General features: G+C 49.7%; 1 protein-coding gene, 1 long non-coding RNA gene and 1 other non-coding gene across 3 annotated transcripts; all 3 read right to left on the reverse strand.

Moving 5' to 3' along the window:
- Window positions 1-1993: 1993 nt before the first annotated feature.
- RNF151 (ring finger protein 151) lies at window positions 1994-4748 on the reverse strand. The gene is made up of 3 exons (XM_044304564.1): window positions 4531-4748; window positions 3362-3458; window positions 1994-2710 (listed from the first exon to the last, which is right to left on the reverse strand). The coding sequence occupies exons 1-3, from the start codon at window positions 4746-4748 to the stop codon at window positions 2318-2320; spliced, it is 708 nt and encodes a 235-aa protein (XP_044160499.1). The 3' UTR covers window positions 1994-2317.
- Window positions 4749-6534: 1786 nt separating this feature from the next.
- LOC122944976 lies at window positions 6535-12300 on the reverse strand. The gene is made up of 2 exons (XR_006391074.1): window positions 11408-12300; window positions 6535-8174 (listed from the first exon to the last, which is right to left on the reverse strand). It is a non-coding gene; the product is annotated as an uncharacterized LOC122944976 (long non-coding RNA).
- LOC122945918 lies at window positions 8602-8729 on the reverse strand. Its single transcript, XR_006391186.1, has one exon. It is a non-coding gene; the product is annotated as a small nucleolar RNA ACA64 (small nucleolar RNA).
- Window positions 12301-12320: the final 20 nt, after the last annotated feature.

Raw genomic sequence — 12320 nt, forward strand, 5'->3', positions numbered from 1 at the left:
GATAGGGAGAGAGCAGCAGCGGAAAGGACACACCCCCACGAGCTGCCAGCCTGATAGCAATCTAAGGGCTTGTTCACACGAACGTGTGAGGCCTGTGCCCATGGACCACAGAGATTGCGGTCCGCAATGCACGGGCACCGTCCGTGGGGCAGGTGCATGGGGATCGCAGACCCATTCACTTGAATGGGTCCGCGATCCCTCCGTTCCGCAAAAAGATAGAGGATGTTCTATCTTTTTGCGGTGCAGAGGCACAGAATGCAACCCCAGAAATCACTCCGTAGTGTTCTGTTCCGTGCTTCAGTTCCGGATTTGCGGACCCGGTAAAATGAATGGGTCTGCACCCGTAATGCGGAATGCACACGGAACGTTGCCCGTGTTTTGCGGATCCGCAAATGCGGTCGGCAATACGGCAACGGGCATCACACGTTCGCGTGAACGAGCCCTAAGTGTAATGAATGAGGAGATCTCTGGATTCATGTGAGGTACAGGGCTGGTTCTAGCTTTGTTAGAGGTTGTCATGTCCTATATGAGGTCTGATTTTCATTTTTTTTTAGATCAGTCATGACACTTCCCTTGAACTATTCTGATCTCAGAGATACGACGACACACAGATTGAACTGAAAAATTTGGTGAATTTATTACAAATGTTTATTACAAATACTAAAAACATAATCATATAATATATGAGAAATTTCCCAAATCACAACATTTCCAGCAATTGTCCCTTTTATTAATGGGGAGAACACTTATCCCCGTCTCCTACAGCTCCACTCACATAGGGGACTCTGGAACCTCGTCTCCCTCGATCACTGGGGATCCCATTGGTTGTACCCCCACTGATCATGAGAACGAAGGTCCCAGAATCCCCTATGTGAACTGAGTGTATGACCACCACTGGAGTCCCAGGAGATACTGATGACCTATACTAAGGATAGATCAGTAAAAAATAAATTAAAAAAATCTCAGAAAACCCCTTTAAGCGTCCACTCAGCTATCCTCAGCGTTGCCTCTCATTGAGATGCATGGGAGGCAGAAAGGATGCTGTCCGCGCTAAATTTCCTCTGAGTGAACACCCCCTAAGACAAATGCTACAAAAAAAATGGAGTGAACTTCAGAATATGGGTCCATTCACACATCCATATGTGTTTTGCAGATCAGCAAAATACGGACACCGGCAATGTGCGTTCCGCATTTTGCGGACCGCACATCGCCAGCACTATATTAGAAAATGCCTAATCTTGTCCGTAATTGCGCACAAGAATAGGACATGTTCTATTTTTTCCGGGAACGGAATTACGGACCCGGAAGTGCAGATCCACATTTCCGGATCTGGACAGCACATCGTGCAGCCCCATAGCAATGAATGGGTCCGCAATTCTGTTCCGCAAAATGCGGAACAGAATTGCGGACGTGTGAATGGAGCCTATTTTGTAGAAGCCCACAAAAGCTGACAAAAAAAATTCTGAGTGAAGGAAGCCATATTCTGATGTGACCGCACAGGGATCTGCAACCTCTGGCACTCCAGCTATGGTCAAACTATGACTTCCAGCATGCTGGGAGTTGTAGTTTCACCACAGCTGACATGTGGGAGGTTGCTGACTCCTGGTCTAACCCTAACCCTGGGTTCACACCTGAGCGTTTTACAGCGCGTTCAAACGCGCTGTAAAACGCTCAACACGTGAAAACCAATGCTTCCCTATGGCCCTGGTTCACACTTGGGCGTTTTACAGCGCGTTTGAACGCGCTGTAAAACGCCAGACGCATGAACAAGTTCTTGAGCTTTTTTTGGGGCGTTTGTCGCGCGTTTTGGCCCATAGACTCATTGGACAACACTGCAGTCAATCACACAAACACGCGTTTACTATTGCTAAAAACGCGCGACAAATACGCACGTAAAACGCGCGTCTCAGAAACGCTCAGGTCTGAACCCAGGGTAAGGGGAAGGGTGAATGAGACAGGGATCCAAATAACAGCAAACAGAGAATCCCTTTGTCATGCGCAGTCAGGCCCTGTACTAGGCATAACTCATTATCCCTGATGACCAGTACAACCAATCACAGCACAGCTTTCATTTTCCAAGATCACACTAACAAATGAAAGCTGCGCTGCGATTGGTCACTGTTGACAACAAACACACTTTGGGCCTCATTTATTAAAACCGCATAAAACTGTCCTAGTTGCCCATGGCAACCAATCAGAGCTCAGCTTTTATTTTTTTCAGAGCCCTTTAGGAAATGAAATGTGAGCTGTGATTGGTTGCTATGGATCCCACTAGTCTTTGTCACCATGACAACGAACAGTGGTGGCTATCAGCAGTTTACTCAGCCTCCTCCATGCCAGCCGAGGCCTGGGCACCTTCCAGGCCTTGGCTAAGCAGCTTTATCTGTCTGCTCATCTGGGAGGAAAGGCTCTCCATCCTCCGGGCCTTCTGGCGCAGTTTGTGCAGCTGTTTGTTGTAGGTCTCTTTCAGTTCCATGTAGCAGTTGTGTTCCTCGCGGTCGGTGGCGGTCAGCAGCGTCCCACATCCCATAGTACACATCTGGCTCCAGTACTCGCAGCTCTGGCTGTGGTCACCTATGTCTTTCCTCAAGACACGGGCAGGACATCCTTCGTTGGAGCAGGCCACCAATCCAAACGCGCACGTCTCGGCATGCTCCTCGGTCCTCAGCAGAGGGAAGAGGGCCGGGCAGCCATTTTGTTCGTTAGGACACTGATAATTAAAAAAAACAGATACATGTGTAGGACATCATGAGCCTTCACTAATACTCAGCTGTGAATTAAACAAAATGGCTGCCTTCTTTCAAACATAGGTGTGTTATTGCAGCTCAGCCCTGGCCCCTACACATGAACGACTCTCATTCCTGATCAATGGCCAGTGTAAATGTGCCGCCAACCACCCGACACCTGAGCAAACATTGTTTTACGTGGTACTAAAAATGATCCTTTGTCGACAGCACATTTCCCCCTGAAAACTGTATGAAGAATGGGGATGAATGACCGCATTATCGTTTACTCGTCCTCATACTTATGACTCAGGGGGCAAATATCTTCCCACACCTCCATGTACAGTTATGTCACAGGGATGGTGCAGGCACAGCGGGAGCTGGTTATGCACCTAGCTCCGATCCTGGCTGTTTTAACACCTTTGACACTGGAGTCAATAGCAGCATCTAAGCGGTTTGACAGAGGGAACGCTCCCCACGCCCAAAAATGGCCAAGTACAGAAGCCCATTACATTCCTCCATCCCTCAAATCTGTTAGGCGGAGGGTCGGAGCACCCTAATTTATATTAGAAAGTTGGCTGAAATGGTCAGACTGACATGTAAGGCGTATGGCGACGTAAACGCCACATCTCCTTTACCTTGACTTGCAGGTGGTTGATTTTCCTCTTCAGCTTGTGCATCTGTATATACAGTTTACCCCTCACGTCTGTCCTACAGCACGGGCAGGTCTGCTGTCTGGGAAAGGGAAGGGCAATGCGCTTCAAGCATTAGTCAAATCTTGTCAAGCATTAGGGCTCATGCATGTAAACAAATTTTTAGTCCATGGCCGTTCCATTTTTTTTTTTGCTGCCCATGTGTGGAACCATTCACTTTAAAAAATGGAAATGCATTCCGTCCTATTATTATCTTCATTAAGGAAAGGACTATGAATAATGCTGTGTGTCCCTGCCCATCCTCCGCTGTAATGATTTACAATGCTGTGTGTCCCTGCCCAACCTCCGCTGTAATGATTTATAATGCTGTGTGTCCCTGCCCAACCTCCGCTGTAATGATTTATAATGCTGTGTGTCCCTGCCCAACCTCCGCTGTAATGATTTATAATACTGTGTGTCCCTGCCCAACCTCCGCTGTAATGATTTATAATACTGTGTCCCTGCCCAACCTCCGCTGTAATGATTTATAATGCTGTGTGTCCCTGCCCAACCTCCACTGTAATGATATATAATGCTGTGTGTCCCTGCCCAACCTCCGCTGTAATGATTTATAATGCTGTGTCCCTGGCCAACCACTGCTATAAATGATATATAATGCTGTGTGTCCCTGCCCAACCTCCACTGTAATGATTTATACTGACGGCATTATGTAAGTACACATCATCAAATCAACAGTTGAAGTCAGGCAGCGACACACAGCATTATAAATCATTACAGCAGTGGTTGGGCAGGGACACAGCATTATAAAACATAATGACATGAGGTCCAGTCAAAGGGGCAGAGTTCACTACGGGAAGTCACATTCGCACACGATCATGTGTTGTACACAATGAACACGCTGGTCTGAAACTGGTCGTAGGGCTGTCAGATTACACATCATACATATATACACCAGGGATCAGCAACCTCTGGCACTCCAGCTGTTCTGAATCTACAACTCCGGGAATGCTTCATTCACTTCTATGGGAGTTAGATGAACAGCTAAGCATGTTTGCATGCTGGGAGTTGTAGTTTCCGATCCCTGATATAGACTGTAGTATATTAGCATGCCCCACCTGATGATCTACTGATAGAACACGTCACTAAGACCTCACCTCTTCAGCCACTGTAGAATGCATTTTCGGCAAAAGATGTGCCCACAGGAGATCATGACGGGACACCTCAGTACACCATGACAGATGGAGCAAAGGAGATCATCATCCGGATTTTCCGTGAACATATCTAGATCGTATCCCCCTCCCTGAAAACACATGTCATCTTTACACACAGGCAGCACCAGAGCGGTCGGGTCATCATTGCATTTAGCAACCATTGCAACATGGGGATTATTTTTTTTTCCTGATGGGCGCATGCACTGGGAAAAGACTTGCCTGCAGTACAGGATTTCCTCTGTTTGCTACAGGTATTCCAACTATGAACCAGGAGGACCAGGCTGAACAGTGCCTTAGGCCTTTCTTGGAGAGTCAAACTTAAAGGGCATCTGTCAGCAGATTTGTACCCATGACACTGGCTGACCTGTTGGCAGCTGAAGGCATCTGTGTTGGTCCCATGTTCATATGTGCCCGCATTGTTGAGAAAAGTGATGTTTTAATATATGCAAATGAGTCTCTAGGAGCAACGGGGGCGTTGCCGTTACACCTAGAGACTCTACGCTCTGTACAATTGCCACACCCCTTTCTTTGAAAGGGTCAGGCATTATGTTTTCACTACCTGGACCAGTCAGATGCCCTGTAAAGGGGGTGATGTCACATTTAAAAAGGTAGTCACCACTAGGACCTTACACAGCGCTAGGTCCGGCAGAGATCCCACACACTGCTCTGCCGGCCCGGGGCACGCACACTACCTGAAGCGATGCCGTGCCCACAATGGGCATCACAGTGCGCACGCCCCGGGCCAGCAGAGCAGTGCGCAGGATCTCTGCCAGACCTAGTGATGACACAAGGGACTTGGAGGGAGGGCAAAGGAAGAGGCTGGGGAGGAGTAGAGTAAAAAGGCAGAGCAGCCTGGGCTCCTACACAGGGACCGTCGCCCCTGGGCACTTGCGAGTGTGTATTTTCCCATGGATTAAGCAGTGTTTTTCCTGTTTGTGCAAGTCAAAAGAAAACAACAAAGGTTCCATCTGAATGATGTATAGGTGTGTGCTAGAGCCATGTAAGCAGTGTATAAGGTCATAGAGTGGGGACAGACTACCTTTAACTATGGACATATACTAAGTGATAAATGTGTGATCACAGGGGGCCAAATGCTTAGGCCCCAACCGATCACAAGAATGGGGTCCCCTGTGCGAAAGGCAGTGCAGCACCCAGCTATCCTAAAGAGAATGATGGAGCAGCAGTGCACATGCCCACCCTGCTGCTCCATTCAATTATGGGGTCCTGGTGGGGTAGGGGCCCCTGTTCTCATGACGGTTGGACCCCCCCAGTCTACTCTGGCTGATGATAGTTGCAGGCACATCTTCATTATATATTGCATGTATCCTGGCAGCAATCCTCAGCGCTCCAGCTGGTGTGAAACCAACTCCCAATCACTTCTATCGGCGGAACAGCTGAGCCCGCTTGGAGTAGTAGTTCTACTACAGCTGGAATACTGGAGGTTGCTGATAGTTCACGACTACTCAAATACCAAAACCTTAGCGACGATGTATTCCCCAACAGCTAGCGGACTACAAAATAGAGCCCTTCATCTGGTGTCAGAACCTCACATTAGTAAGGACCCAGTGCCCATCATACCTAAAGGACCCCCCCCTGCTACATACCATCTCTGTACGCTCCAGTGCCTCAGGGAGTCTGTCACAGTGCACTTACCACCGCCGGCCCCACCGCAGCAGTCCACCATGAAGCTCTTTCTAGATCCATGTCACAGTCATCCCACAGATCATGTGCAGCCAGCACCGTGGCAGACTGCACACCCCATCACCCCCCCCCCCCCCATTCCACGCTCTTCCAGCCGCCAGCAGCTATTCATGCTGCAGATCAATGGGCAAATAGTTTACACACAGGGTATTGTCCTCCGTTCTAACACAATGGATGGAGACAGGGCAGTGTAAACGTGCCTCGCTGCAGAGGTAGAAAATTGTGGAAAAAACATAAAACACAAAGTTCTGTAAACAAAAAGCAACTTTATTGACCAGGAAATACAGTCTAACATGGAAACCCTACTGCACATCTCAGATCTATACATTAGAGGTAATATACCAGTACTGTCCGGATTCCCCTCTGCACAGCTACAGGGAACCAGTCTTTAGGATCAGGACATGCAAAAGGGAGAGGGACTTTGGGCCTACGCACACACACCATCAGTTTTTGGACCCAGTTTCCGACATTACAGCCGAGGCTTGGCATTGCGCTTCACCCAGCAGCCTTACGTCATATCCCATCCACAAATGGGGGGTGTAGCATGGTTAATACTCACCCGCTCTTCCAGATCCAGACTACAACCACCAAAAATATTAAAACTACCTGCCTAATATTGTGTAGGTCCCTCATCCCACCCAACCAGCTCTAACCTATCAAGACTTCACAAGACCTCTGAAGTGTCCTGCGGCATCTGGCAGAAGTTAGCAGCAGATAAGTCATGAGGGTCATCATCCAGTCAGACCTGTTTTGCCATTACATCCCACAGATGGCAGTCAGGTTGAGATCTGGGGAATTTGGAGACAAGGCATCACCTTAATCTCATGTTCCTCATTTCTGTATCAAGTCTGGGTCATTATGCCGCTGACCGAGGCCACAACTGCTATGAGGGGGAAGGGGTTAACTTTCTGCACAAGTTATAGGTAGGCAGTACATGTCCCATCCACATGGTGCCAGGACCAGAGATTTTCCAGCAGAACATTGCCTCTGCTGGCTTATCTTCTTCCCATAGTGGACCCTGGTGACAGCTGTTCTCCAGGTAAGCAGCAAGCAACTGTCCACATGGCTCCAGCAAAGTCACTTAGACACCTGGCGCTCCATAGTTTACTTGTGAAATAAGGAGGACTGCAGCATTTGCACTCGACTCTAGCCTGACTGACCCAAGCACTTCCAGAAAACACTCCACATTATGGCTACATGCCACCACTAGAGGGAGCACTGCTGCTTACTGCATACACTGAACCCACTAACACTGTAGATTACTTTTTTGGAATGGACAACCATTGTAGTCACGAGCTGTGGCCCTGCAATTCACCAGGCCACACCGCCTTCCTCCACTGCTCCCTGCTCCAGGCCTAAGGCACACTTGACCACTGTCTGCACTCAGAGGTGGACATGAGTCAGGGTGTGCACTGAACACTACACCTATGTAGCCCCATACGCAGCAAGCTGCAATGCACCGTGTGCTCCAACACCTTTCTGTCAGTCTGCATTTACTTTTTCAGCAATCTGTGCCACCATAGCTCTTCTGTGGGACTGGACCAGATGAAACAACTTTTGCTCCCCAGACTCATCAATTAGCCTCGGGTGCCGATGACCCTGTCACTGGTTCACAGGCACCCCTTCCTTGGACCACTTTTGGTAGGTACTAACCACTGCAAACCTGGAACACCCCACAAGACCTGCCATTTTGGAGATGCTCTGACCCAGTCTAGCCATCACAATCTGGCCCCTATCAAAGTCGCTCAGATCCTTGCGCGTGCCCATTTTTTTCCACCTTAAAATTCCCACCCAATGTTGGTCACTCCAGCCATAGTGTAGATGGGCAATCAGTGCTCATTCTTCAAGGTCATCTTTCACACATAAAACCGGTCCTGACACGAGTCCTAAAATAAGAGAAAACAAGGGTTAGTTAAATGTTCTGAGTAGACTTGACCTCCTTGACACAAACACTTAGACCTCATTCACAAATCCATGCGGACATTTGATAAATAGTCAGTGGTCGATCCATGTTTGGTCTGGGTGTCCGTTTTTGTCCTTCATGGTAATCTGTATTCCTTGGACACTTCTAGAGCACATTCTAGCAATGATCCATGAAAACCAGAGACCAAATAGATGGCATCCAGGTTGTGCCTGGTTTCACAGACCCATAAACCATTGCACTTGAAGGACAAAAGTAGGGCAAACTTCTGCAGTGTCACCACAGATCCATGGTCCGCCAATACACATGTCAAAGTCAATGAGTACTGTGCTGTCCATGGAGACCACGTCCGTGATTCACCAACGTATGAAAGAGGCCTTACATATCAAGCAACATGTCGGAACACGGGTCTCATTACATACATACAGTTGATGGGTAATGAGCTTAATGCTCCTGTTCATGTAGGCACAGAGATCTTACTAAAGGCTACTGAAGAGGCCAAAAGTAATTTTCAGTTTGTGCCAAAGTGGAAGATACCCCATAGTTGAGACTGGCGCACTAATATATCCTGGGCCACGTCTTACACTCCTGAAGTTTCTTCCCCCTAGATACTGTACGTGATCCTAGGAACCACCACAACACAGTGGAGACCACATAGTGACAGTGGGGTTGCTTCATTGCTGAGGCATCTAGTGCATAAAATCACTAACACTCTGCTGACTCCACAGCTGCAAAGTCTAAACCCTGTGCACCAGGAGGTTCATGGCAAGCCTTCCATCACCAACCACAAGGTTAAGCGTCAGAGTGGTGTAAAGCCACCACAACTGGACTCTGGAACAGTGGACCTATCTTCTGTGCAGGGCTAGACCATGCTTTTCTATCTGGTGGCCAGATAGACCAGTCTGGGTTTGGTAAATGCCAGGAGAACATTACCTGCATGACTGCAGTGTGCCATCAAGTCTGATGGAGGAGGATAATGCTATGGGGTGGTGTTTCAGGGATTGACCTCATCCTTTAGTTCCAGTGATGGAAAATGTTAATGCTTCAGCGGACCAAGACCTTTCGTAATCTTGCATGCTTCCAGCATTGTGGGATCAGTCTGGGGAAGGCCCTTTTCTGTCCCAATGCACAAAGCAAGAGCCGTAAAAGATTGGTTGGGTGTAGCAGAAGTGGACCTCAACCCCAGGTAATGGGAGAACACCTGGCTTACAATCTTCACCAGTGTCTGACTTTGGACACCCACCACCGTGCCTCAAGTATACAGAGCCATGGGTAATGGACACCCACCACCGTGCCTCCAGTATACAGAGCCATGGGTAATGGACACCCACCACCGTGCCTCCAGTATACAGAGCCATGGGTAATGGACACCCACCACCGTGCCTCCAGTATACAGAGCCATGGGTAATGGACACCCACCACCGTGCCTCCAGTATACAGAGCCATGGGTAATGGACACCCACCACCGTGCCTCCAGTATACAGAGCCATGGGTAATGGACACCCACCACCGTGCCTCCAGTATACAGAGCCATGGGTAATGGACACCCACCACCGTGCCTCCAGTATACAGAGCCATGGGTAATGGACACCCACCACCGTGCCTCCAGTATACAGAGCCATGGGTAATGGACACCCACCACCGTGCCTCCAGTATACAGAGCCATGGGTAATGGACACCCACCACCGTGCCTCCAGTATACAGAGCCATGGGTAATGGACACCCACCACCGTGCCTCCAGTATACAGAGCCATGGGTAATGGACACCCACCACCGTGCCTCCAGTATACAGAGCCATGGGTAATGGACACCCACCACCGTGCCTCCAGTATACAGAGCCATGGGTAATGGACACCCACCACCGTGCCTCCAGTATACAGAGCCATGGGTAATGGACACCCACCACCGTGCCTCCAGTATACAGAGCCATGGGTAATGGACACCCACCACCGTGCCTCCAGTATACAGAGCCATGGGTAATGGACACCCACCACCGTGCCTCCAGTATACAGAGCCATGGGTAATGGACACCCACCACCGTGCCTCCAGTATACAGAGCCATGGGTAATGGACACCCACCACCGTGCCTCCAGTATACAGAGCCATGGGTAATGGACACCCACCACCGTGCCTCCAGTATACAGAGCCATGGGTAATGGACACCCACCACCGTGCCTCCAGTATACAGAGCCTTGGGTAATGGACACCCACCACCGTGCCTCCAGTATACAGAGCCATGGGTAATGGACACCCACCACCGTGCCTCCAGTATACAGAGCCATGGGTAATGGACACCCACCACCGTGCCTCCAGTATACAGAGCCATGGGTTATGGACACCCACCACCGTGCCTCCAGTATACAGAGCCATGGGTTATGGACACCCACCACCGTGCCTCCAGTATACAGAGCCATGGACACCCACCACCGTGCCTCCAGTATACAGAGCCATGGGTTATGGACACCCACCACCGTGCCTCCAGTATACAGAGCCATGGGTCATGGACACCCACCACCGTGCCTCCAGTATACAGAGCCATGGGTCATGGACACCCACCACCGTGCCTCCAGTATACAGAGCCATGGGTCATGGACACCCACCACCGTGCCTCCAGTATACAGAGCCATGGGTCATGGACACCCACCACCGTGCCTCCAGTATACAGAGCCATGGGTCATGGACACCCACCACCGTGCCTCCAGTATACAGAGCCATGGGTTATGGACACCCACCACCGTGCCTCCAGTATACAGAGCCATGGGTTATGGACACCCACCACCGTGCCTCCAGTATACAGAGCCATGGGTTATGGACACCCACCACCGTGCCTCCAGTATACAGAGCCATGGGTAATGGACACCCACCGCGGTGCCCCCGGTATACAGAGCCATGGGTAATGGACAGACACCGCCATGCCTCCAGTATACAGAGCCATGGGTAATGGACACCCACCACCGTGCCTCCGGTATACAGAGCCATGGGTAATGGACACCCACCACTGTGCCTCCAGTATACAGAACTGCTCAGGTCTTCCAAAAAAAAAAAAAACAACCTTCAATTCCCCCCATATAACCCGACATAAAATATCTAACCATAACCCACCAGAGACTCAACACCCCCTATTCTAGCAATAAAAAAAACTTACTAAACCTCCCCAGGATAACAATAACCCCCATCATCCCTCGGCCGGCTTCTTACCGTCATCCATGCAGCGTGGTCAACAAAGAGGCCCTCCCCGACCGAGGCGTCTCCATTTATACCCATCCATATAAGGGCACGGCCCTGTAACCAGCATGACGTCATCAGCGGGAGAGCATCAGCTCTTTGCGCATGCTCGTTTCAGCTCTCGCGAGATTTGGTGGGTATAAAAGTATTCTTCGGCCGGCTTCCGGTCTTCTAGTCTATACTAATCACGTAAGTGACGGAGGCTGGTGGGAGAGAGGCCGGGAGGGAATCCGCGGGCATCGGGGGCGGCCAGCTCTTGTGCCCGCTACTGACGGGGTTACATGAGCTGGCGGGAGAGGGGGGCTGTTACCATGGTGATATTGGTTTTGGGGGGATGTGGAGGATTCGGGTAGATATTGGTGCGGCCTGGTCTGTACTGTGACAGGGCAGGATGGCGGCTTGTTACCTACTTATCGCTTCTGTAGGGTTAGTCTTCGTTCTCCTGCTGGTATTTGGGGTCCTATAGCTCATCCGTAGCCGGGTCCTTTTGTCTGTTAACGTGTTTTCAATAAAGTTTTTTTTTTTTTTTATTTACATAAGAAATGGCTTTCTAATATGCTGATCGATCCCTCTTCAAGATCTCGGCTTGCTGTCAGTAAATGGGAATATTTTAGTTTGCCCCTAGAGGCTGCAAAGGACAAATACCCCTCACAGCTGAGGGTTTGTTACAGTAGTCCATCCTGTGAGTTACATTACCTTAGTAGGTGTCTCCTGTGCTGTTGGTTTGCAACAGTGTGTCAGCGCTGTCTGCAGTCAGGGTTCAACTGTGCTCTGCTGAGGGTTTCTAAGGGTTACAGGCACATTCACTGACAGCAAGCCGATAAACTGTGGAAAGAATAGTTTAGTAGCATCTCATGGCCCAGGGCTCATCAGTATCGGGGCCCCT

This window comes from Bufo gargarizans, chromosome 8 (genome assembly GCF_014858855.1).
Source record: "Bufo gargarizans isolate SCDJY-AF-19 chromosome 8, ASM1485885v1, whole genome shotgun sequence".
Taxonomy (NCBI): domain Eukaryota; kingdom Metazoa; phylum Chordata; class Amphibia; order Anura; family Bufonidae; genus Bufo; species Bufo gargarizans.